Raw genomic sequence first — 26,081 nt, forward strand, 5'->3', positions numbered from 1 at the left:
TGATCAAGTCAAATTTAACAATTTTATTTGTTATCATTGTTGCTTTTGGGAAATCTTTGCTTAGATTATGATACTATTTTGCTTCTAAACTACCTACATGTACAAATTTGGTTTTAAAAAGATTATTTTTAATGTGAAAAAAAGAAACTGAAAGCATAGATTTAGTCTGCAGACAATTATTTTCAGTTATCATCCCAGCTGAGAGACAAGAACTATGAAATAAAGAGCAAAAATAAGTGTTTTGTGTGTTTTGCAAGAGTTGAAGCACTGTAACTTCTCAGTGTTTATTGTTGTTTCATTGTGATGATTAGATGACAAAGTCTTAAAAACAACTCAGAACTACTAAGATTTTGTCCTGGGCGTAGATAAATTATTTTTAGGTTAAGGTTGGGCACTGGATAGAAACATTAGGGGTGGCTATCAGCAGGAACACATAAAGAAGGGAAATTAAGGTGACGATTGGAGGGCCATCTCAAAACCCAGCATAAATGGGTAGTTTAAAAACGGTGTTAAAGGAATAAAAATGGCGGACCAAAACAACAAAAATGAAAGGCATTTTTTCATGTAAACATAAACAAGGAAAACTCCATTTAAAACGCAGTCAGGAAGCCCTGAAGGAGCGCTCTCACGCACGTACCAGTGTCGCAGCCTGCACAACCAGCAGGAATAAGGAAAAAAATTATTTTAGCAAGGTCGGCTTATACAGAATGCTGTATAAAATTCTGTCACAACGTCTGGTTTTGTACAGAGAGAGAGGGAGGGAGGAAGAAAGAAGTACAGGTGACAGAGGTTGCTAACCCGGTCAAACACGAGTCTACTTCATTAAGGATCCTTGACGTGCGGCCTCCTCCACTGCTCTCCCAGCTTGATGCGGGTTCCCAGCCCTGGCCTCCGCCTGCCCCTGGATCAACCCCCGGGGGGACCGTTACCTCACCAGCCAGTGTACCGAGCGGGCCGGATGGGCCAAATGCGCGAGGCGGAGGTGACACCACAGTCTATTCATCCCCCGGGCATTCCATGCGCCTTAGAGCCGCGCAGCTCTGCGATCGGTTGTGAGGGGCTGGGGTCCGCCGGCCCCTCAGTCGGCCGACCATAGAGCTTTCAGACCTCCAGGATTCCTAGAGCGCTTCCGGAAGTGGCTTGGGGCAAGATGCGTGTTGGCCGGTGTTGTGCCTCAACACGTTTGGAAGTTAGGGGTTGGAGCGGCCTGGTGAGCTTACAGCTTTCGTCCCCTTTTCTGCCAGCCTTTCCCTCCAGATCCGTCCAACCTTTACAGCTCCCCCTTTCCCACCCCAGGCCGCCCCTGGAACTCATGGTGAGTACGGTTCGAGCTCCGGCCGGAGGAAGCGGAGTGCTTTGTGATCAGAGCAGGCCGCAAATGGGACAAGCCTGGGGGGTCTGGAGAGGGGGTCGGGCCGAGGTCGGCGCTCGGGGGTGATTCGGTCAATAAGGGCCACTTTGCTCTCGTCGAGTCCGTGCGCCCAAACTTTTTGAGAGGGAATCTTTGATGGAGATTGGCTTTCTTCATCGCTAATCGTTTTGTGGTGTTATTTGCAGTCGATCTAATTTGTCTTAAAATAAGAAACTGACCCGTGTTACCTTTTATCCACCTCTTTCCAGGACCCGAAGTGCTTCTACGTAGCAATTTTGCATTAACGTCACAATTCTCTTTTTTTAAAAAGATACATTTTGCTTTTGGAAGCCCCAGTTATCCTTGGAAACCTACTTTTGCTGTTAAGTTAGTCTGCTTTTTGTAGTGTGTTCAGAATATGGTAGTGTGATGACTGGATAAATGTGTAAAAGAAACATTTTTTGGACAATAAAATTCAGCCTTATTCAGAACACTGAGTTTATTAAAGCTAGTTGAAGTAGATGCCTGGAAACACTTTATGAGGGGCCCCATTTCCCAAACTCAGGTGACTCATGAATAATTTTTGTTGGGCAACCTTGACTGCCACTAACACCTCTGAGAGACAATCTGTTTTTCTTTCGTTTGATTAGTTTGGTTAAGTGTATTTATGCAGTAGTCATTGTTTTAGCAAATGCATACGTCTTTTGAATTTCTGTTGTGTTTAAGTGTAAAATGTGGTAGATGTTAAAACATTCGGGTTAGGAAATTTGAGATACCTGTAAAGCACAGTGTTTACCTTGATCTTTAAAGCCTGGAAAATGTTTTGTTTTATTTTCAGCTCCCACACACCTCAGATTAAATTTCAATTAGTCTAAAGTAAGAAACATTCCGTCTTTATCTATTGAAGAGATAATGCTGTTAAAATCTGTATTGTTCAGTAGTTCACAGAATTATAACGTTTGAGATAGGAAGAAGCTTTAAAGATTGGTTATTTGGGAGTTCCCGTTGTGGTGCAGCAGAAACGAATTTGACTAGTAACCGTGAAGATTCGGGTTCGACGCCTGGCCTCACTCAGTGGGTTAAGGATCCACCATCGCGGTGAGCTGTGGTGTAGGTCGCAGATGCGGCTCAGATCCTGCGTGGCTGTGGCTGTGGCATAGGCTGGCAGCTGCAGCTCCGACTTGACCCCTAGCCTGGGAACTCTGATATGTTGTGGGTGCGGCCCTAAAAAAAAAAACTAGTTATTTTAACTTCATAAATCAATAAACTTGAGGTATTCTTAAAAGAGTATATAAGAATCAGTCTTTATTTACAAGGTGCTTACCAACTTAATTACAGGTGTATACACTCAAAACTGAGAAGAAGGTACATGATGGACTAATTTTGTAGTATCTTTGTACTTGGTTAATTAAAGACTGTAATTGCGAAAAACTGGTTGAATAGGGAAGAGACTGAAAAGGAAAATTAAATACTAAAAAAGATAAACAAATGGACAAGATTTGTTGGTTGATTTGGCATATCAACATCATATAAAGTTCTTGAATGAGGCACATTAACATTGAAATCTCTTATAGCTAGTATTGACAAACATTAATTATAGGATGGAAGATGGTCAGTAGTTAAAGATGAACCTTGACTTGAGGAGATCCATAAGAAAATGTCGTCCAGGAGTTTCTGTTGTGGCTCAAAGGGTTAAGAATCTTTCAGTGTCAGTGAGGATGTGGGTTCAGTCCCTAGCCTTGCTCAGCAGGTTAAGGATCCAGCATTGGAGCAAAGCAGTGTAGGTCGCAGATGATCTGGGTTGCTGTGGTGTAGGCCAGCAGCTGGCTCCGATTTCACCCCTAGCCCAGGAACTTCCATATCCCACAGGTGCAGCTCTTTAGAAAAAAAAGAAAGAAAATGTAAAAACTATGACTCTGCAGCATCACATTCTAAACAATTACAGCTTAGAATTCATATCCCATAGCAATGACTTTTTAAGGTTTTAAACCATAAATATCTATTTTAAGAAAGTTTAAGAATTTTGTAAATTTTCATTGATTTTTAAAATGAATTATTTTAGGAGTTCCCGTCGTGGCGCAGTCGTTAACGAATCCGACTAGGAACCATGAGGTTGCGGGTTCGGTCCCTGCCCTTGCTCAGTGGGTTAACGATCCGGCGTTGCTGTGAGCTGGGGTGTAGGTTGCAGACGCGGCTCGGATCCCGAGTTGCTGTGGCTCTGGCGTAGGCCGGTGGCTGCAGCTCCAATTAGACCCCTAGCCTGGGAACCTCCATATGCCGCGGGAGTGGCCCAAGAAATAGCAACAACAACAAGACAATAAAATGAATTATTTTAAAACTATGGATGTTAAATCCTGTCTATTCAAAACAAAATTGTTGACTCCTTGTTTCAAATGATCTACAGAATCTCAGCCTCCTGCCCAAATTCACTCTTCCCTCAAACCTCATTATTCCAGGAAATCCCCTCACTTTTTTATAAAGTTAACTACAAATTACTGTATTTAACCTCTTGCTCCTTGACTTTGCCTATCTGTAGTTTACTCCCCAAGCTATTGTTACCAGTTCTGTCTTGTTTTAAAGATAAATTTTCAAATTCTCTTCCTTTTCTCTCCACACTAAGTAGTTCTCTCATTTTTATTTAATTTATTTGTCTTTTTCTAGGGCCGCACCTGCGGCATGTGAAGGTTCCCAGGCTAGGGTTCTAATTGGAGCTATAGCCGAAGCCTACACCAGAGCCACAGCAATGCAGGATCCGAGCCACGTCTTTGACCTACACCACAGCTCATGGCAACACTGGATCCTTAAGCCATCGAGTGAGGCCAGGGATCAAACCTGCAACCTCATGGTTCCTAGTCGGATTTGTTAACCACTGAGCCACGACGGGAACTCCCTAAGTAGTTCTTAATCATCATGGAGTTCTTGGGTAGGTGTTTGGTGTCTGAATCCTGATAAAACTGAATGTAAACTTTTGTGCCAGTGGGCCTTTTTCTGTGGAGAAGTTCTGTGTTTTTATTAGATTGAGAGACCATGAGCCAACTCTACGCCTCTCTCTCCCCCGCCAAAACCCCTGAAATATAGATTGTGCTTCAAAGACTCAATGTCAGCAAACCATGTGTAATCTGATTTTTCTTCCAAGTGCCTACCTCTTCTTTCCCTTCATCTATATGTCTGTGGTTTTATCTTGATGTTAGCATTTCTTGCAGATGCTTTTGGATATGCTGCCTTTGGTATGCTCTTCTCCATTTTCTACGGTGCTGGCTTAAGTTATGTTTTTTTCCCCACCCTATTGTCTACAACGCTGCTATTATGTTCTTTCTGGCATACAAATATGTAATATAACTCCCCTGCTTAAAAAGAGATACAAAGAGAAAAGTCACTGCCACAAACATTTGCAAGAAAACCATGGCCCTGGGCAGACATTTGTAGGATATATGGCATACAATGTGATAATCTAGTTTGGATTCTGCAAAAAAATACCTTGGAAAGACTGAGCACCTTAATCTGGTCAGGGGTGATAGTGTTAAGGAGTAGGGGCAATAGGTAAGACCTAATTAAAATGGTAATAGGTAAGCTGAGACTTTTAAGTTATAGTTGAATGTTTTCACCAAGACGAGGATTTATCAACCTTGACATTGACACTTTGGGCCAGTTCATTCTTTGTTGTGGGGGTTATTTTATGTGTTGCAGGATGTTTAATAGCATTTCTGGCCTCTACCCATTAGGTACCGGTAGCATCCCTTTCCCTCAGTTGTGACAACCAAGAATGTTTCCAGACTTCGTCAAATATTCCTGAGAGAGGAGGGCAAAATTAACCTCAGTTGAGAAAAATTGAGCTAGAGTAAAGAGCTCTACAGCAGGATGAGATGGAAAAGCCACATTTAGAAAAGGTATATGAAGGAGAGTTTATAGCAGGTAGAGCTAGGCAGGTTTACATATCATAAAGGGCCTTGCATACCATGCTAAAGAGTTGGGTTCCCTGTGGGAAGATTTTAAGGAGATGAGTTGTGTTCCACATTTGTTAACTGTCTCTCTAGCAGTATATTAGTTTAGGGCTACCATAACAAAGTACCACAAACTGGGTAGCTTAACACAACATAAATTTATTCTTTCACAGTTATGGCAGCCAAAAGTTCAGAATGGCAGGGTGATGCTCTCCTAACTTCTGGTTGTTACTGGCAGTCCTTACCATTCCTTGGCTTGCAACTGCATAACTCCATTTCTGCCTCTGTAGCCACATAGTTCTCTTTTGTGTCTGTCTTCACATGGCCTTCTCTTTGTGTGTGTCAATCTTAGTTCTCTTCTTTCAAAAATACACCAGTCATATTGGCTTAAGGGCCCACCCTACTCCAATATAACCCCATCTTATCTTGATGATGCCTGCAAAGATCCTGTTGCCAAATAAGGTCACATTCATGGGTACCAGAGGTTAGTACCTCAACATACCTTTTGAAGGAACAGGATTCAGTACACAGTAGGCAGCTTTGTGGAATGTGAATGACAGAAAAGCATAACCAAAAGCAGGAAGACCCTTTAACCCTGCTACTGCAAGCAAGAGATGATGCCTAATAGCAAAGGTAAAAGCCATAGACATATATCCCACAAAGGAATAGGACCCTGTAATTGAACAAGTCTAAAGAAGACCTCAGGGAGTTCCTGTGGTGACACAGCAGAAACAAATCCAACTAGCAACCATGATGTTGCAGGTTCGATCACCGGCCTTTGAGTTAAGGGTCTGGCGTTGCTGTGAGCTGTGCTGTAGGTCGCAGGTGCAGCTCGGATCCTGCGTTGCTGTGTCTGTGGCTTAGGCCGGCACCTGTAGCTCCAATTCAACCCCTAGCCTGGGAACCTTGATATGCTGTGGGTGCGGCCTTAAAAAGGAAAAAAAAAAAAAAAAAAAGAAGACCTCAGGCCTTATATCTAAACCTTACTCTTCAACAAATATGAATACATTCTGTTTTAGGTATTGTAAATAATAGCCCTCTAATGTTTTTCAATTCTATCGATAAGATAAATAATGTAGACCTCTACTCGTGGAAAATATACAATTAAGTTAGGACATCAGAACTCCTTTGCAACTAATAATACACAATTACAGCAAAAGTAACGTTAAAGTAATACACATTTATGTAACATGTATGGAATAAGAGGGGAATCTCTTCCAATTGAAATCATCGAGAAAGGATTTGAAGAAAGGATTTTAAAGAAGGCCTTTTTTTTTTTTTTCCTTTTTTATGGCTGCATGTGTGGCATATGGAAGTTCCCAGGCTAGGGGTTGAATCAGAGGGTCAAATCAGAGCTGCAGCTACCAGCCTAGGCCACAGCTTGGGCCAACACCACATCCTTAGCCCACTGAGCAAGGCCACAGATCAACCCACATTCTTATGAATACTAGTCTGCTGAACCACAACAGGAACTCCTAAAGAAGAAAGCATTTTATCTTGTCCTTTGAGAATAGGTAGTTTGGGTACTAATGAAAGAAATCAAAAGACTTAAGTAAGTGGACAGGTATACCATGTTTATAGACTGGAGAACAATATTGTTGAATGTGAGTTGTCCCTCACTTGAGCTATAGATTCAACACAAATCTTATTCCAGGAATTCTTTTGAAGGAGAAGCCAGTTATAAAATTTATATCAAAAGGCAGTGGAACTAGAAAAGCTAAAACAATTTTGAAAATGATCAACAAAGTTGCAGAACTCTCAGTACTTGATTTCAAGATTTTAAAAGCCACAATAATCAAGACAGTTTTGTATTGGTAAAAGGGTAAACATAGAGGTCAGCGGAACAGAATAAAGCTTCCAAAAAAGATACCCGCACAATTGATTTTTGGCAAAGATGCAAATGCAGTGGTTTAATCTTTTCTGCAAATAGTTCTGGAACAATTCGATATCTGTATGCAAAAAAATGAATCTCCATCCATATTTCAAACTCTGAACAGAAATTAAAAGGGGCCATAGACCTAGAACTAGAAAAGTTTTAAAAGAAAACAGGAGAAAATCTTTGTGACCTTGGATTAATCAAAGATTTCTTAGATATGACGCCAAAAGTACAATTCCTAAAAGAAAAAAGTTTACACATCAAACATTTAAAAAGTTATGAATTTCTGCTCTTGGAGGAAAGGCACAGTTTGAAAAAATGAAAAGAAGGGAGTTTGTGTCATGGCTCAGTGGAAATGAAACTGACTAGCATCTTTGAGGATACAGATTTGATGATCCCTGGCCTCATTCAGTGGGTTAAGAATCCAGAGTTGCCGGGAGCTGTGGTTTAGGTCGCAGATGTGGCTTGGATCTCACATTGCTGTGGCTGTGGCATAGGCCAACAGCTACAACTCCAGTTTGACCCCTAGCCTGGGAACCTCCATATGCTTTGAGGGTGGCCCTAAAAAGCCAAAACAAAAAACAAACAAAAAAAACAAAACAGTAGGAAATATTTGCAGGTCATCTCTTTCATCAAGGACTTTATCCAAGATATGTAAGGAACTTTTAAAAGTAAATAATTAAAAAGCCTAATTTGAAAAATAGGCAAAAGTTTTGAATAGATACTTACCAAAGAAGATACAGTTATCCCTTGGTATCCATGGGGGATTGATTCCAGGACCCCTCGTGGATACTAAAATTCATTGATGTTCACGTCCCTTACATAAAATGGGATAATCTGCATATAACCTATACACATTCCTCCTGTATACTTTAAATGATCTCTAAATTGCTTATAATAGCTAATAAAATGTAAATGCTATGTAAATAGTTGGTGGCATGTGGCAAGAAAGTTTTGCTTTTTGGAACTTTCGGGAATTTTTTTCCCAAAAATATATGTATATATATCTCTGTGTGTGTGTGTATCAAATGTTGGTCAGGATATGAGCAACTGCAGTTCTCACATTGCTAGTGGAATGCACTTTGGAACACAGTTTGGCAGTTTCTTATAAAATTATATGTACACTTACCATATGACCCATCAATTTTATTTTTATTTTTGTCTTTTTTTTTGTCTTTTTAGGGCCGCTTCTGCAGCATATGGAGTTTCCCAGGCTAGGGGTCTAATCAGAGCTGCAGCTGCCAGCCTAAGTCACAGCCACAGCAACATGGGATCCGAGCCATATCTGCGACCTGCACCACAGCTCACAGCAACACCGGAGCCTTAACCCACTGAGCAAAGCCAGCGATCGAACCCACAACCTCATGGTTCCTAGTCGGATTCGTTTCTGCTGTGCCACGACAGGAACTCTGACCCATCAGTTTTATATTTGGATATTTACCTGGGTGAAATGAAAGCTATGTTTACATAAAGCTCATTTGCAGATATTCATAGTGGCTTTATTTGTAATCATCAAAAGCTGGAAGCAGCTGAGAAAATGGATAAACAAACATACATCCATAAAAGGAATAAACTCCTGTTACATGTAACAACATTGATGATGTCAAGTGCATTATTCTTAGTGAAAGGTGCAAGACATAAAAGGCTACATACTGTATGATTATATTTATAAAACATTCTGGAACATCGTTAGTGTGTGGGACTAGGTTTTGTGGTTGCAGGTGTTGATAGGTCATCCAGGTTCCTTGGAGATGCAGGACCTGTGCTCCAAAGAGAGTCTTAGAGCTTGAGATAAAGTCCATAGTAGAGGTTAGCCTGGAGACAAAGGGGGAAGATGGAGGGCGGGCAGGAGCACAAGTAGGATAATGGATGTTAGATGGAGAAGAGGAAGTAGGACAGTTCTTGACAGTACCTTGAGCAGAGTGTATGGAAATTAGTGAGGGACGGGTTGAGTTCAAGTGTAGAAACGGTATAGCTGATGTAGCAAATGCCAAAAGTTAAATCAGCAGCCCTAAGGGCCAGCTGAGGTAAAATGCAGAATTTCATTTGGACCCAGTCTGTATGGTTTCCTAACTTTGTTTAGCCATGTTGTACATCCTGGGAGAGAACGCAGAAGGAAAGGGTTATTCCCAGATGGGTTTGGCATGGCAAAAGGCTAAGGAGACGAGGATCACTTAAATGACTGAGCCAAGAAGTCTTTGTCTTGGTAGGAAGCTTGTTAAAGACGTCTCAGTAAATCATTATGACCTTTGACTTGCCTTTCTACTAGTTGTCATTTTCTCTTCCCAAAGAAGTATCCTTAAAAAAGAGGCCCTCAGAAGATTCTTAAGACGGTGAAGAACATAGTGGAAACAAGTCACCTGAGCTTTTCTGGCCCTAAATGGCTGCAGAAGCAAGAAAGTCTTTAGCCCCATCCCCACCAGACCAGGCTCCTGAAGAGGACCTTGTAATTGTCAAGGTAGAGGAAGATCATGGTTGGGACCAAGAATCAAGTCTACATAAAAATAACCCTCCTGGCCAAGAGCTCTTCCGACTGCGCTTCAGAAAGTTATGCTACCAAGAGACGCTAGGACCCCGAGAAGCTCTGATCCAACTCCGGGCACTTTGCCATCAGTGGCTGAGGCCAGATTTGAACACCAAGGAGCAGATCCTGGAGCTGCTGGTGCTGGAGCAATTCTTGACCATCCTGCCTGAGGAGCTTCAAACTCTGGTTAAGGAACATCAGCTTGAGAACGGAGAGGAGGTGGTGACCCTATTGGAGGATTTAGAGAGGCAGATTGATATACTAGGACGGCCAGTAAGTAGAAAGAGGTGTGCGTGCTGTGACAGAGTCCAGGAAGCTGGGTGGAGGGGCATGGACAAAATAGTGGGAGAATAAACGTGGAGCATGAGTTTTTGTTGTAGGAGGATGAAAGTAGTTATAAGTGTGCTACTGCTTGTATTTGTGGAGTTCTTTTTATTCTTATAAAGAATAGAAATCCAATTTTTAGTCCAAATAACATCCATAAAACTGTATTATTATTCTGTTTGCCAGTGCCCAGAGAGCTTAACTTACTTTTTCAGGGGCACCCAAATAATTAAAGGTAGATTTGAGACCAGAACGCAGATCTCCTAGTTCCTTATCAAAAGTCTTTTCCACTGAAGAGCACTGCTTTAAGATTCTATTTATCATTCTTCTTCCCCTTTCTTGGGAGTGCAAAATACCGGCTTTGTGTGCAGCACTGAGAGCATCAACAGAAATCTTTTCCTTCAGTGTTAAGCAGAAATGATGCCTTTCTGTTGTGAGCCACACGGGAAGTGGAAAATGACACCTTTCTGTGCTAATCAGCATGTTTGTGTTCCTTACTGCCCCCAGGAAGTAAATGAGATTCTGCTTTTTCCTTCCCCAAGTGTGGTTCCCCTTAGATGTGCTCTTGGTCCTCTTACCTTGTTCACTTCATTCCTCAGAGGGATTCCTTGTAATGCAACTGTCTCATTGTTTCCAGGTGCCGGCTCGTGCACGTGGGCATAAGGTACTCTGGGAGGAGGTAGTGCATTCAGAATCTGCAGCAGAGCCTCCAGATACTCAGCTCCAACCTGTAGCAACGCAGCACAAGTCTCCAGTGCTCCAAGGGCCACAAGACAGAGGTGAGGAGCCACATGTCATTGATGAGGAGTGGGGAAGTAGAAAGGGAAAAAGGTACATTTGGAACACCTGTCTAGTTCCTGGTTCCAGGAACTAGAATCTGCTGTTTACAGATCAATCGTAAGATCTGGTTTTAATATTTATCTAGGGTTCAAATACAGACTCTCGGTTCCTCTGGTAAACACATGGACAGATTAAAGAATTTGGGGATTTTGTGTATTCATACATTTCTCTTAAAGCACTGTATTTACAATATAGGAGTTCTGAGGTTTTGCCATTTTATTTGTACATATTTTCTCAAACGAGCATTTTCTTAAATAACTACAATAAATTGATCACAAGGAAACTTAACACTGATAGAATACTGACCTAGGAGTTCCTGTCGTGGCGCAGTGGTTAACGAATCCAACTAGGAACCATGAGGTTGCGGGTTCGATCCCTGGCCTTGCTCAGTGGGTTAACCATCCGGCGTTGCCATGAGCTGGGGTGTAGGTTGCAGACACGGCTCGGATCCCGCGTTGCTGTGGCTCTGGCATAGGCCGGTGGCTACAGCTCCGATTCTACCCCTAGCCTGGGAACCTCCCTATGCCACGGGAGCAGCCCAAGAAATAGCAAAAAGACAAAAAAAAAGAATACTGACCTAGTTCACAGTTATTTTGCCAGTTGTGCCAATAATGTTCTCCCAGAGTCTAGTCCAAGATCACACAATTAGTTGTCCTATCTCTTTAGTCTCCTTTAACTTGGAAGAGTTCATCAGCCTTTCTTTTCTTTTTTTTTTTTTTTCCTCCCCCACCCCATGGCATATGGAGTTCCTGGGCCAGGGATCAGATCTGAGCTGCAGTTGTGACCTACACTGCAGCAATAGCAATACCAGATCCTTAACCCATTATGCCAGGCTGGGGATCAAACCTGCATCCCATTGCTCCAGAGACACCACTGATCCTGTTTCACCACAGTGGGAGCTCCTACACTTTCTATTTTGATATGTAACTTTAAGCTGAATAGGACATCAAAGTGCAGATGTTTTGGAGTTCCTGTTGTGGCTCAGCAGAAACGAGTCTGACTAGTATCATGAGGTCGCAGGTTTGATCCCTGGCCTTGCTCAGTGGGTTAAGGATCCGGTGTTGCTGTTAGCTGCTGTGTAGGTTGCAGGCACAGATCGGATCTGGTGTTTCTGTGGCTGTGTGTAGGCCAGTGACTACAGCTCCAATTTGACCCCTAGCCAGCCCCCATACGCCACAGGTACGGTCCTAAAAAGGCCCCACCAAAAAAAGGTGCAGATGTTTTGTGGGGGCAGCCACAGATATTGACCCAGAGCCCAAGATTATCAGCATTCCATATGCAGAATCTCTGGCATGCGTATCTGCTGAAACTAAAAAAATTTGGAATGGGTTAGTACTGGTTCCTATAATCACAGGACAAGGCTGGTCTCATTCATAGCTCCTCTCTCTTCTCTCAGCCATATCTGCTTCACAGAGTCCTACCCCTTCCCAGAAAGGAAGTTCTGGAGACCAGGAGATGACAGCTACACTTCTTACAGCAGGATTCCAGGTGAGTTGTGCTCCCTTTCACTGAAACCCCAGAGTTCTGCTGAACAGTTTGTAGCAGTACTCATTCGAGAACTTGCCCCAAATTCTGCATGGCACCACATCAGTTTTTGATTTTCCTTTGTAAATCTGCATTTTTCTCTTCTTCCGAGCTAGCTCTGCAGATCCGTTTACACAGTATCCCACTTCTTAATCCTCCCTAACCCTGGTAGATCTCTCTGACGTTCTTTGTTTGAGCTGTGGAATAGTCCCAGTCCCCAAATGGGGATCTTGGTTTTTTTCAGACTTTGGAGAAGATTGAAGACATGGCTGTGTCCCTAATTCGAGAGGAATGGCTTCTTGATCCATCACAGAAGGATCTGAGTAGAGATAACAGGCCAGAGACTTACAGAAATATGTTCTCCCTGGGTAAGGAGAGCTCTGGTTATTTTTATCATTTAAGGTTTTTTGTTTGTTTATTTGTTTATGTGAACAGTAGCTTTGAGTTTTCTGAAAGACATAGCTGAGTTCAAACTCAGGATCCAATAGAGAGATAACATGTTGCGACGTCTCGAGTTCTGAAAGGAAACTTTTGCAGTTGCTATGGAAGACAGTATGGTGGTTCCTTAAAAAACTAAAAATAGAGTTACCATATGATCATACAATCCCACTTCTGGACATATATCTGGAAAAGATGAAAGCTCTAAATTCAAAAAGACATGACTTTTTGAAAGACATGCACCCCAGTGTCTGTAGCAGCACTGTATACAATAGCCAAGACATGGAAACAACCTAAATGTCCATCAACAGATGAATGGATAAAGAAGGTATGTTATATATACAATGGAATCTTAGCCATAAAAATGAATGAAATAATGCCATTTGTGGCAATATGGGTAGACCTAGAGATTATTGTACTAAGTGAAGTAAATCAGAATGATAAATATTATATCACTTATATCTGGAATCTAAAAAAATAGTACAAATGGGAGTTCTCATTGTGGTTCAGTGGGTTAAGAACCTGACACAGTGTCCGCAAGGATTCAGTTTTGATCCCTGAACTTGCTCAGCAGATTAAGGATCCATTGTTGCCACAAGCTGCAGTATAAGTCGCAGATGATCTGGGTTGCTATGGTATAGGCCGACAACTGCAGCTCCAGTTTGATCCCTAGCCCAGGAACTTCCATATGCTTCAGGTGTGGCCCTAAAAAGGATAAAAAGAAAGAAAACTTAGAGCTACCAAGGTGGGGGGAGGGAGATAAATTAGGAGTAAGGGATTATTAAGTACATACTACCATATATAAAACAGATAAACAATAAGGATTTACTGTATAGCAGAGGGAACTGTATTTAATATCTTGTAATAACCTAAAATAGAAAAGAATCAGAAAAAAAATATAGATATATACATCTTTGTGTGTGTGTGTGTGTGTGTGTGTGTGTGTATGTATATATAACCAAATCACTGCTGTATACCTGAAACTAACACAGTGTTATAAATCAACTATATTTCAGGAGTTCCTGTCGTGGCGCAGTGGTTAACGAATCCGACTAGGAACCATGAGGTTGCGGGTTCAATCCCTGCCCTTGCTCAATGGGTTAACGATCCGGCGTTGCCGTGAGCTGTGGTGTAGGTTGCAGACACGGCTCAGATCCCGAGTTGCTGTGGCTCTGGCATAGGCCGGTGGCTACAGCTCCGATTCAACCCCTAGCCTGGGAACCTCCATATGCCGCGGGAGCGGCCCAAGAAATGGCAAAAAAAAAAAAAGAGAAATCAACTATATTTCAATTAAAAACATAAAATACCCAGAAAAATAAATAAATTTAAAAAATGAAGTTTTATTCTCTAATCCAAGAACTTACCTTACAGTTTGTAACTGGTCACTTTGCCAGTTGGAAATTGAAATCTTTTAGTGCTCTCTGAATTCACATAGATTTCTCTCAGGCCTGTTGTGCTTCTGCCTTTTAAGGACTGGGGCTTTTTTTCCTTCCTGTTCCACTCATTAGATCTTTTAGTAGGTTCATATTCTTTCCACTCCCCAACTTCCCCTTCTCCACAATTGATCCCTTCTCTACTTTCCCAGGCCATGGCTTGAACCTGTGCCACAGCAGTGACAACGCTGGATCCTTAACCCATTAAGCCATCAGGGAAGTCCCAACAGCCCTCTTTTTTGATGGTAGTTCTTCCCCAGTTGGCTTATGAGACTTCTGTTTGACCCTGCTGTTTTCTCCCCATATTATAAAGACGTTTTGGAGACAGATGGAAGCTTTGTGTTTACTTGTAGCTGTTCCATGTTTTTTTTTCCTTTACCCCATCATTGATGTCTTTCTCCTGATGTAAAGGATAGTAAGTGACATTGGCTTGATGTTTATTACATTTTTATTTCAGGTGCTGAGACCAGGAATGAGAACAGGGAATTAGCTTCGAAACAGGTAATATCTACTGGAATCCAACCACATGGAGAGACAGCTGCCAAATGCAACGGGGATGTTATCGGGGGTCTTGAGCATGGAGAAGCCTGTGACCTTCTGGGCACATTAGAGAGGCAGCGGGGAAATCCCACCCAAGAGAGACGACATAAATGTGATGAATGTGGGAAGAGCTTTGCTCAGAGTTCAGGCCTTGTTCGCCACTGGAGAATCCACACTGGGGAGAAACCCTATCAGTGTAACGTGTGTGGTAAAGCCTTCAGTTACAGGTCAGCCCTTCTTTCCCACCAGGATATCCACAACAAAGTAAAACGCTACCACTGTAAGGAGTGTGGTAAAGCCTTCAGTCAAAATACAGGCCTGATCCTGCACCAGAGAATCCATACAGGGGAGAAGCCGTATCAGTGCAATCAGTGTGGGAAGGCTTTCAGTCAGAGTGCAGGCCTTATTCTGCACCAGAGAATCCACAGTGGGGAGAGACCCTATGAATGTAATGAGTGTGGGAAAGCTTTCAGTCATAGCTCACACCTCATTGGACATCAGAGAATCCACACTGGGGAGAAGCCTTATGAGTGTGATGAGTGTGGGAAAACCTTCAGGCGGAGCTCACATCTTATCGGCCATCAGAGAAGCCACACTGGGGAGAAACCCTACAAATGCAATGAGTGTGGGAGGGCCTTCAGTCAGAAGTCAGGCCTTATTGAACATCAGAGAATCCACACTGGAGAAAGACCCTATAAGTGTAAAGAATGCGGGAAAGCTTTCAATGGGAACACTGGCCTCATTCAGCATCTGAGAATTCACACAGGGGAGAAACCCTATCAGTGTAATGAGTGTGGGAAAGCCTTTATTCAGAGGTCAAGTCTCATTCGACATCAGAGAATCCACAGTGGAGAAAAATCTGAATCCACGGGAGTTTAGGGGAAAAAATTCAGTCACAGTTTGGGCATTATTCATCATTAGCAGAACCACATGCTGATGAGAGGTCTTTCAGTGTAATAAAAAGGCAGAAAGTTCAGCATCATTACAACGTTTTCTAGCATCAGAATGGATAGTGGTGGCAAAGTTAGAATAGCTCTTCAGTAGTTCGGGCCCAGTGCCTTGATGCAGGTTGATTAGCTTGACTATCTTGGGAGGTGTCTGATGGAATGGAGCTCCCGCTGGCCCAGTGTATCCTTTAGAAGCTTAAAATAGCATTAGAGCAATGACTTGTCTTGCCTCAAGGCACTTAACTTTGTCTTCTGGGTGATTAGTGATAGGCTTGAGAGAGGCTTCTCCAGGTCCTCTGCTTTTTCCCATCTCCTATGATCCCCTCCTCCCATTTTTCTGCTGAAGGTGCACTTATGCTCCTAATCTGATCTAAGAAACTGCTTTAGAGTCTGAAGTAGCCTCTGTGTGAGACTTACATTTATATTTAGGTTTCTAGAATTCTAGTTCTAGGGAACTTTTTACAAATACTTAATAACATGTTTATGCTTAAGTGTGCATTTTATTTTGTTCTAATGTTCCTGATAGTCAGTGGAAATCCTTGTTCCCATGCAAACTCAGAATGCTATATTTTTAACAGCACTCCAGCATTTTCCTTCATATATCGCCTTCGCTGACTCCACTGAGTCATTGCACATCCATACGTATCCTTCACCACCCCCAGTCCCAGTACCCGTGTCAGCAAAGGAAGTGGACGCGTTAGTGATGGTTGTGGGAATGATGCAGAGAAAGAGGTGAGTGGAGACTCAGCCCAGCTGCTCTTGAGCTTGGATGGTTGTACTCTTGGTGACTTTTTACTCTCCTTTCCACCTTCCCACTGTACACTGTGGTAGAAATAGATATTTACACTATCCTCATTAAAGCATCACGTAGGAAAAAGAAGAGACAGTGGTGCTTGAACACCTAAAAATCCTTACAAGGAATGTACACTTGGCTCTTTTTGGTCCATTAAAGTACCGTTCTCTAAGGTTTCTATCAGTCTGCACAACGCCCTTGACTAGATGATCTGTCATTCTTATCTTTACCCCTGACGCACCTCCTTCGATAGCCCCAGATCCTCACTCATTCTTCATCTGTTTCTTGCCATTAGCTTTACACATACTATAGATAAGCTTTACATATCTATAGTGGTAACCTGTTGAATACTTCCCCCCATAGTTCCTCACTCTCTGAATTCTGGTATACTCCATCTATAATCCAGCAAAGATGCGATGTTAAACTCATCATCATCAGGCACTATATTTCATCTTTAAAGCTTTCATTATACCAAGGGATATTGTATAAAGTAATGATGCTGGTTTAAAGTAATACCCAGAACTTCCAGAAGCATCCAAATGGTTGTCGTCTTTTTTTTTTTTTTTTTTTTTGCCATGTCTAAGGCATGCAGAAGTTCCTGGGCCAGGGATTAAACCTGTGCCACAGCAGGGACCCAAGCCACTGCAGTGACAATGGTGGATCTTTAACTTTCTAGGCCACTGGGAACTCTGGATTGTCCTTTAAATTGAGCTGTTCAGGCTGTTGTAGTAGTGCTGTTATTCCAAGTGCTACTGTTCCTCCAGATATTTGGAACACTCTCAAGATTCCCATTTAATAATCCATACAAGAAAAGTCTGTTACTCTTGAATTTCATCTCATTTTTGACCAGTTGATTACTCACTCATTCACCATATTTGTAATTGAGTAACTTTTGGCCATTTCCAGAGTTGGCTTTCAAAATTGGAATTGACTCCATTAATCCTATTCAGAAGAATGTGATATATATTATGTTGAAAATTCCAAGAGAAATTATGCGATTTCATGCTGTGACTATCCTGAACAGGGACAAGACTTACTAATCATGTTATTTTATGATTGATATTTTTAAAAATCCACCACAAAATCTTACACCGTAGAGGTCCACCTTGTGGATTATAAATTCCTTCCATATAACATCCCTTCTCTACCCCACCATGGCCCATTAATAACATCAAGGTTATCTACATCTATTCCATTGAGCCATTGGTAGCCACTTGTCATTTGTCATCCTGGTTTCCTTGGTTAACTTTTTCATTATCTGTTATTCTCTTCTCTTCTCTCCTGCCTATAGGTTACCATTTGTAATTCCCTTGTACTTGAAATTATAAGAAACCAGAAACAAATCTAGTTGTCTCTAGATCCTCGCTCTCTGCTTCAGTTGTGCCTTACCCTCTGTAAGATACTGGTTCTGCCTGAGGCCAGTACTTGCTGTGTGCAAATATTTCATAGGATGAGTACATTGTCAGAGGGAGAATATGGTGTATGTGCATTGTATACATACCGACTACCACATAGTTCAGAGGAACAGTTGTTTCCTATTTCAGTGAAAGCTTTTAGCAGAACTCCATACTGAAATGACTGTATATGTACCAGCAAACATCTCTTCTCTCAGAGTAATGTGTAGCCAGATTATTTAAATCTCAGAATTACTAAGCATCCGGCAGAAATTTAGAGGAAAAAAAGTATGAGCAGAAAGGTTAGTATTATACTGGGATGCATGTCAGAAAAGATTGGCTGAAAAGAATGATACATATACCGAGGCTGGTTCAACACACCTATAGAAATAGCCAAGTATAAGACAGTCAAAAAAGGCTGTTGTTTCTTTGGGGGCAGAAGTAGTTCATTCTTGGTCTCCAGTTTTCACTCTTAGATATTTAGAATATTGTTGATCCGTCTGTATGACCTTGGTTTGAGCTCCTAACTATGAGTGACATGCACTAAAGTTCTTTTATCCTACAGATTCTATTTTTATACTCTTAATGTGAAGTGAGCTGTTCACCAGTACTTGCTTCTCCCAGTCACAGCTTTTCATTTTAGGACCTGGCATGATAAAATGGTTCTTCTGTAACTGTTGCCATCCAACTTAGTCCTAGGAGAGACATCTTAGGTTTCAGAAATTTTCTCCATTGAGCATGGTAGCAGCACTGGAATGCAGTGGTTGATTCTCATATGGAGAAGTTAGTTTTACTCTTGGTTCTGAGGCTCTAGAAATTAATAACTGGCATTTATTGAGTGCTTACTATGTGCCAAACCCTATGTTGCATATTTTTCATGATAGATGTTATATCTTCCATTTTATAGATGAGGAAACTGAAGTTTAGGGAATTGAATGAATTGACCAAGATCACACAGCTAATAAGTGATAGACCAGGGATCCTAACCTACCTAGTCTGATTCTCAAGCCTATGCTTCTGCCAGCTGAGCTACCATATCTCTAATGAAGACCCTAACCCTGTCCAGCCATTTAAAAATTATGTATCCCTGGTCATAAATATTGGAGAAGGGAATGTACAGTAAAATGCAAATCCATTGCAATTACTAGAAAAGTGGTTGAAAGTACCATTTTGGTTTATAATTTTATCACCTGTAAAAGTTGATACTTTTGATGCTTTGTAGTACTAGAAAGCTAAATTCTGTAAATACAGTATGTTTAAAGAAGTAAAGCATTTAAAAACTGGGAGAACAACGCAGTAACTTACAGATTCAAATACATTTCTCTCTAATCTGTACCAAAGAATGAAACATCCATGCCCTAGGCCAGGCAGATGGACACTTAGGATGACAATAGTAAGTTCATCTATAGCATAAAATGTGTAAAAGTTTCATCTTTACTGCTCATTTCCAACTGTCATTTTATTTTTCTTCTGTCATTCATGGTTATTCAAACATGTCCTCCATTGTTAAACCCTGTTTCCTCATTAATCTTTTCTTAAAATTTCTTCTTGCTTTTTATACTCACTCCACTGAAATGTCCTCAGAATCACCAGTGGATATGAATGCCTTTTCTTAATTCTTGTCTTTCTTGGTCTGTATTTTGTACTCAAATTTCCCTTACATCTCAAGAATTCTCTTCTCCTTTGACCTGTGGGATCCTTTTTAGTCAGTTTTCTTCACTTTTAGCTTTTCCTGTTTTGTTTTGTTTTTTTTCCCTCTCCTCTCCACTGAGAAAAATCTCCATGTCTTGATTTTATTCACTACTTTTTCTATACTTCTGTTTTATCCATTTTGATTATTTACACTTACCTTCCATATTTCAATAACATAGTATTTTCGACCCTGTGTGTTGTCTCTCAAGTTGTGAACTTTTACAGAGGTACCTATGCAATTTGGTATTTGAAAGCAGAACTTCTCACTCTATCCCCAGTCCCTGTTTTCCTATTAAATAGTCATCTTTTCTTAACATCTTTACCCTGAACAGACTCACTACCCTTCATGCTTCTTATCTGAATCTTGGAGTTGTCTTTTAGTCTTTTTCTGGTCTCTACTGTTCATGTCCAAAATCTTACCAAGTTTCTCTAATTCTTAGTTGGTTTTCTCCTTGAGGCTGGATTCTTTACATTTCTGCCATCCCTTCATATCCTTTTCTGTAGATCCGTGTCATCCAAGACCCAGGTTATGGTAATTCTTTCTTTTCAGTTTCCTTGCTCCCAAGATCCCCACCTTGTATGCTTCCAAGGTGATCCTCCTCGAAGTCAATTTTCACTCAAGAACACCCAAAAAGTAATTCCTGACAGAGCAATGATGTTCCAAGTTCTCCATACCTTACCCTCCATGCTTAATCTGCCTCAGCATCACTTTCTAGCATATTCCACTTGATTCATCAGTCACTCTTCCTGTGACCGTCCACTGTTGTCTTATAAGCTGTTGCCTCTGTGCCTTTCTCATGCTATTCTCTTTGCTTAGATTTCTCTTTGGCCCCAGCCCATGTTCATTACTCCCTTCAAAGCCTAGCTTCCATTATATCTTCTAAGTGAGCTCTCCCTGACGATTTCACCTCACACTAAGACCTCCCTTATTCTGTGCTGCCTCAGCACTGATCCTTTGAGTTTGTTCTGTGGTCCATGCACTTACTAATGTATTGTTTTGTAATTATTTTCTAGTACTCTGTAATGTAGTTTCACATTTGTATTTATTTCCAAAGTTAAATTGTAAGCTCCTTGAGGGCAGGAATAGTAACTTCTACATTTGTATCTCTGCACCCCTTAGTGCCTAGTACAGTGCTGAGCACACAGTAGGTGTTTAATAAATGCTTGTCAAATTATTGTGTGGATTATTTATGGTGTTTTATCTATAGATATTTTTGCACTACTTTCAAGGATGTATGTCTTTTATATTTTGTGTACAGACCCATTTCCATAGTACATCAAAAACTGTTTATATCTAAGACTAACACCAGAAAATTCAACTTTAGGAGGATCTGTGTGAAAAGTTGAAATGTGAAGCTTTCCTTTTGTCCGCACAGACTTATTTATTGGTTAAAAAAAAAAAAAGTAGGAAACTCCAAAGATTACTGTTTATAGTTACAGAAGTGCTTAGGAATGGGCTTTTGTATCTCAAGTTAAACCAGTGCTTCTCAACTGGAGAAATTTGGCAATGTCTGGAGATACTTTTGGTTGTACCATCAGCTGGGGTCCTACTGGCATCTAGTAGATAGGAGCTAGGGATATTGCTAAACATCTTGCATGCAGAGGACAGCTGCCACAATGAAAAATTATTGAACTCTAGTGAACTCTAGTTTCATAGTGCCAGGGTTGAGAAACCCTGGTCTAGATATAGTTAAGGAATATAGGGAAAAAGATAAATGAAATTTCTTTTTTTTTTTTTTTTACATTTAGAAAAATTAGCTATATTAAGCTTTATGAGAATCATGTTTGTATATTTTGTAGTTTATAAGACTATAAAAAAGCCTTAATTTTGGAGTTCATGACAACATACATATATATTCTAAAGTTGCTTTCAGCATCAGATCTGCCCCAGTTCTTCGTACCAAGTGGAAGGTGTTAACAGGAGTAGAAATCTAGTTTTAGATTTCTGTTTCTTGGTTCATTACATAATATGAAAGATAAAACACAGGGTCTATCTCTTTAGCATTTGGCTTGCAACTTAGAGATCTAGCTTTGGGGACAATGTATGACCCTCAACAGTCCCTTGGGCAGCCACTATGCAGAAATAACTGCCAACTTCCCAAGGAAACCACAAGTCAGAATGTTATCAAAGTTTACCAAGTAAAACATGTTACATTTTAAACATACCCTGTAAATCCTACCTAGGAAGGCAAACGTGGAGGAAATGTGATTAGGAGGACATTTAATTAGGAAATAGTGTAAGGGAAGACATTTTATAAACTAGTCTTTTGTAGCTCATTGGTACTTCCTTCAAAAGGTTTAAAAAGGATTGATCAGTTTGTGTAATACACCAAAGAAATAACTGCATTGTGTTGCTGTGTTTAATTATTCATGTATAGTCTATAGAATGCTAGGTTTGGAAGTGATTTTTGAGATAATTTCCAGCCATTAGTCTGAAAGTGGAGGTTCAGAGGGGTCATGTGGCTTGCACCATTTTACCCATTAAGTGATATAGGGTGGAATCCAGTCTTTCTGATGCTTTGCCTTTGTCTTTCGGCTGGTTACGACCCTTGTTGATTTATGTTGGTTCATACTGTGCCATGGGATGTATTTATACTTAGTGCCTCCACTTGTAGTGTTTCATTTTTAGGAACAACTCCTTTTATCGGCTTGTATGTCTAAACCAGTATACTGACTGGTGTCTTAAATTATTTAATAAACAACTGAGTTGTCCAAGGGATTTTGAAGCTTCACAGCCCTTTTTTGCAAGTCTTGCTCTCTCAGGTCTGGTCCTTCATCTTGAAAACACGTAAGATGTGCACATTGGTATTCAGATTACTAATAAAGAAAACCAGAGTTCTTGCCGGCCTGTAGGGGCCACACTGGAGATGCCCTTTCCCAGCTTCACTGTCTAAATTCCGAGATTCAAGGGTGGTTCTACCCTGGGTAAAGTCAGGAAGCAAAAAGTCACCTTCGTGAGGAGTGAGGCAGGTATTCTGAGTCTTGCGGAAGTCAGGCAGAGGCAATGAAAAATCCAGTCCGGGAATGACTGAGTAGGTACCCACCCGAGGCAGGTAGACTTCCCTCCGCCCCAAGGCCGCCTGCCTGGGAACAAGCTAAGCGCCGCCCCGGAAGTTCCGAAATGGACTTCCGCCTGCGCTCGCGGGGAGTTCGCCGAGCCAGTTGCAGTTCAGGCTGCGATGGGCTCCCTCTTCCTTTGGGCGGTGGCATGTTGGACTGTGACTGAGCTGGAAGCCTTTTGGCTCCCGCTCCCTGGGCGGGTTCGGGTAGGAGCGTGGGCATGAACCCCAAGAGGTGGTCCTGGAGTCGTGGGCAATAAGCCCAAATGCAACCTGCCAGGGAAGGGCTTTTTTTCGCGTTTCAGTGCGGCTAGTGTCAACAGTTGGGACTGCTTTCTTATTCGTATTAGAACCCCGATCTTTCCTGAGGTCTTAAGAGTTTTATTGAGTCACATTAGCCCTAGTACATTTGAAATCAAAGGCCACCAGACCCTCAGCTTGTAATCACAAACAAAAGGGAGAAACTTCAAATGATTGGAAATAAGCATAAGGAGCTCTAAATTTAAGAGACATTACCTCCTCCGTATCGGCGTTTTGTGCCCATATTTCCTTTAGAATTCAGAATGTATCTGTGTATTTCAGCTTGACAATAAACGATCGCCTTTTGCCTCTAGCAATAACTTTTCCGTCCATACTTGGGCAGAACCACCTTCTAGCAATAGCAGTGCCATTCTCTCCTGATGCACCTCTCCAGACCCCCTCCCAGTAGTGCTCCCAGGCAAAGGCAAGGAGATTCCTGTGGCACAGGGCCACTCTTACTAATCCCAGATGTGGTCTGACGGCCCTCCTTCTTTGCAAGTTTACCTCTTATTTGACATGGCTTCCCCCCCACCCCATAACGGTCAGTAATTAACAGCTATAGGAATCTGCTTTTTCTTTGAGTAAATTCATGTTTCTTTTACAGAAGTATTCCGGAAAAAGGAGGCCCTCAAGAGGAATCTTAGTGAATTGCATATTCTCCAGTTACAAGAAAGCTGCGTGTCTGCATTTTCAGAAGAGCTGCTTTTGCTAATTCTAAAGATTCTGTTCCTGGAAAACTCTCTGAGTTGGCTCCAGCGTCTCGGTTGACAATGACTGAAGCCAGTTCCTGACTGTTCTGCTTAGGAATAGGAGGTCTGTGAATGGGAACAGTATTGGGGGGGGGGGGGGGCTTGGGAAAGTGGCTAGGCTGGAAGCCCTTGAGAGGGAGCTGGATGAACCTAGACAACAGGGCAGCAAGAAAGAGGTGTTTATCAAGTCATCTTAAAACGTTTAGTCTCTTAATGACTCTTCTCTTTTTTTCCCTACTTTTTAGGCATGTAAGGCTAAAGTTAGACTGTGATAGTGGCCAAATAACTTAATCTCTGTGCCTCCATTTCCTCATCTGTAAATGACAATAAAAGCACTTGCTTTTTATATTATATGAACATTACTTGTACACAAGAAGTGCTATCTAGGGAGGCTCAGTGGGTTAAGAAGCTGACTACTAGTATCCATGAGGATGTGGGTTCAATCCCTGGCCTCACTCAGTGTATTAATGATCCAGCTTTGCCATGAGCTGCAGTGTAGTTTCAGACAAAGCTCAGATCTGGCATTGCTGTGGTGAAGGCTGGCAGCTACATCTCCAAATCGACCCCTAGCCTGGGAACTTTCATATACCACAGATTCAGCCCTAAAAAAAAAAGAACAAAAACAAAACAAAACAACAACAACAAAAAAACAGTCTGGCAGCAGGAGAACCACTGTCTCTCCAGCTCCTACCCAGAAATACATCATTGAAATATCAATGATACGGACCCTTCTACCTACAGGAGGCTTATGTTCAACTTTGACATTTTGTAGTTTTCTGAAGGTTCTGGATTAAGAGACCTTGGGACACTTATTTTTTAAAGCTTCTACTTAATGAGATCAGGATACATGTGTAGTTGTTAATGCTCAGAAATCTGATTAAGTTCAAAATGAGGGTGGAACCATAGGAAATCCAGCTCAGCTCTGCCATTTCCATAACATTCTATTTCTCAGGAGTTCCATCTTTGCTGTCTTGTCTGAGATATAAGTTTGTTTTATATATATGTATGTTTTCCATTTTTTGTCTCACTTTGCTTAAGGTGGTTTTACTTGCTTTACCTTGCATGAGATTGGATACTTTGTGTTAGTGTCAGACTTACCAATCTCTTCAAAATCTAGATTTTTGGCTCATAATTAGAAAGGCCTTCCATGGAGTTCCCATTGTGGTGCAGTTAGTTGGTGATCTGTGGTGTTGCCAGCTCGATTCCAGCATGGCACAGTGGGTTAAAGATCTGGTGTTGCCATAGCTGTGGTGTAGATTGAAGACATGGCTTGGATTGGATCCCTGGCCCAGGAACTTAAATATGCCGAGTGTGCAGCCAAAAAAGAAAGGAAAAAATCAAAAAGAAAAGCCTTCCTATTCTGAAGTTATAAAAGACTTTGCCCATGTTTTCCTCTGGTACCTTTATGGTTTCATTTGTAACATTTACAACTTGGATTTATTTGGAATATTTATTGGTGTACAGAGTGAGTAGGAATCCAATTTAATGTTTTTCTAGATGATTACTCAGTTCTCCCCATACATTTATTGAAAAGTCTGTTCGTCTTTTTCTTTTTCTGTCTTTTGTCTTTTTAGGGCCACACCCATGGCACATGGAGGTTCCCAGGCTAGGGGTCTAATCAGAGCCGTTGCTGCTGGCCTACGCCAGAGCCACAGCAACGCCAGATCCGAGCCGTGTCTGCGACCTACACCACAGCTCACGGCAATGCCGGATCCTTAACCCACTGAGCAAGGCCAGGGATCCAACCCACAACCTCATGGTTCCTAGTTGTATTCATTTCTGCTGCGCCAAGACAGGAACTCCTGTTCATCTTTTTCTTACTGATTTGCTCCCTTTATTATGCGCTGGACTTCTGCTTGTGATTGTGAAATGCCCTATGGTTCTTCCCCCCCCTCCCCATGTCCTCTGCCTGCCTTTTGTCTGTAGAATAACTTTAGTCAAAGAATAAGTTTAACCAGAGAAGTGAGAAAACACTCAAAAGGAAAACAAACGAGACCAAATAGTAATAGTTTAGTCATTAAACAAAGTCAAGGGCTTAGTTCCTCCTCAAGGGCTATACATAATATTCTGAGCCATATCCTGTGAGCCAAAACCCGCATCAGGTAGAAGGTCACTGCACAATGACCAGACTGTAGCCATGACATAAGCCGCCCACAATTCCAATTGGCCTCAAAGAAACGGGGACAAACCAGCCCTGGAACTGAAGGCTAACTATTCTTAAACAATCAAGATGATGCTGATCAGACCACCATATGACCAATTTCAAGATGACTGTCAGAGGTGATCATGCTGCTTCTGCCTATGAAAGCTCTTGCCTACTGATTGTCAGTGGAGGGAGTCAGACTTGTAAAGGAGT

The 26,081-nt window shown here is 41.6% G+C and overlaps 1 protein-coding gene across 2 annotated transcripts; it reads left to right on the forward strand.

Moving 5' to 3' along the window:
- Positions 1-1,135: 1,135 nt before the first annotated feature.
- ZKSCAN8 (zinc finger with KRAB and SCAN domains 8) lies at positions 1,136-20,792 on the forward strand. Of its 2 annotated transcripts, none has more exons than XM_047796842.1 (6): positions 1,136-1,315; positions 9,460-9,965; positions 10,654-10,795; positions 12,253-12,344; positions 12,625-12,748; positions 14,709-20,792. In XM_047796842.1, exons 2-6 carry the CDS (start codon positions 9,549-9,551, stop codon positions 15,668-15,670), a joined length of 1,737 nt encoding a protein of 578 aa, XP_047652798.1. In that variant the 5' UTR covers positions 1,136-1,315; positions 9,460-9,548; the 3' UTR covers positions 15,671-20,792. The 2 variants fall into 2 exon arrangements, with proteins under 2 accessions (XP_047652798.1, XP_047652799.1); XM_047796843.1 differs by having other exon boundaries at positions 1,148-1,315; positions 9,463-9,965.
- Positions 20,793-26,081: the final 5,289 nt, after the last annotated feature.

The sequence above is a fragment of the Phacochoerus africanus genome, chromosome 9 (assembly GCF_016906955.1).
Source record: "Phacochoerus africanus isolate WHEZ1 chromosome 9, ROS_Pafr_v1, whole genome shotgun sequence".
Lineage (NCBI taxonomy): Eukaryota > Metazoa > Chordata > Mammalia > Artiodactyla > Suidae > Phacochoerus > Phacochoerus africanus.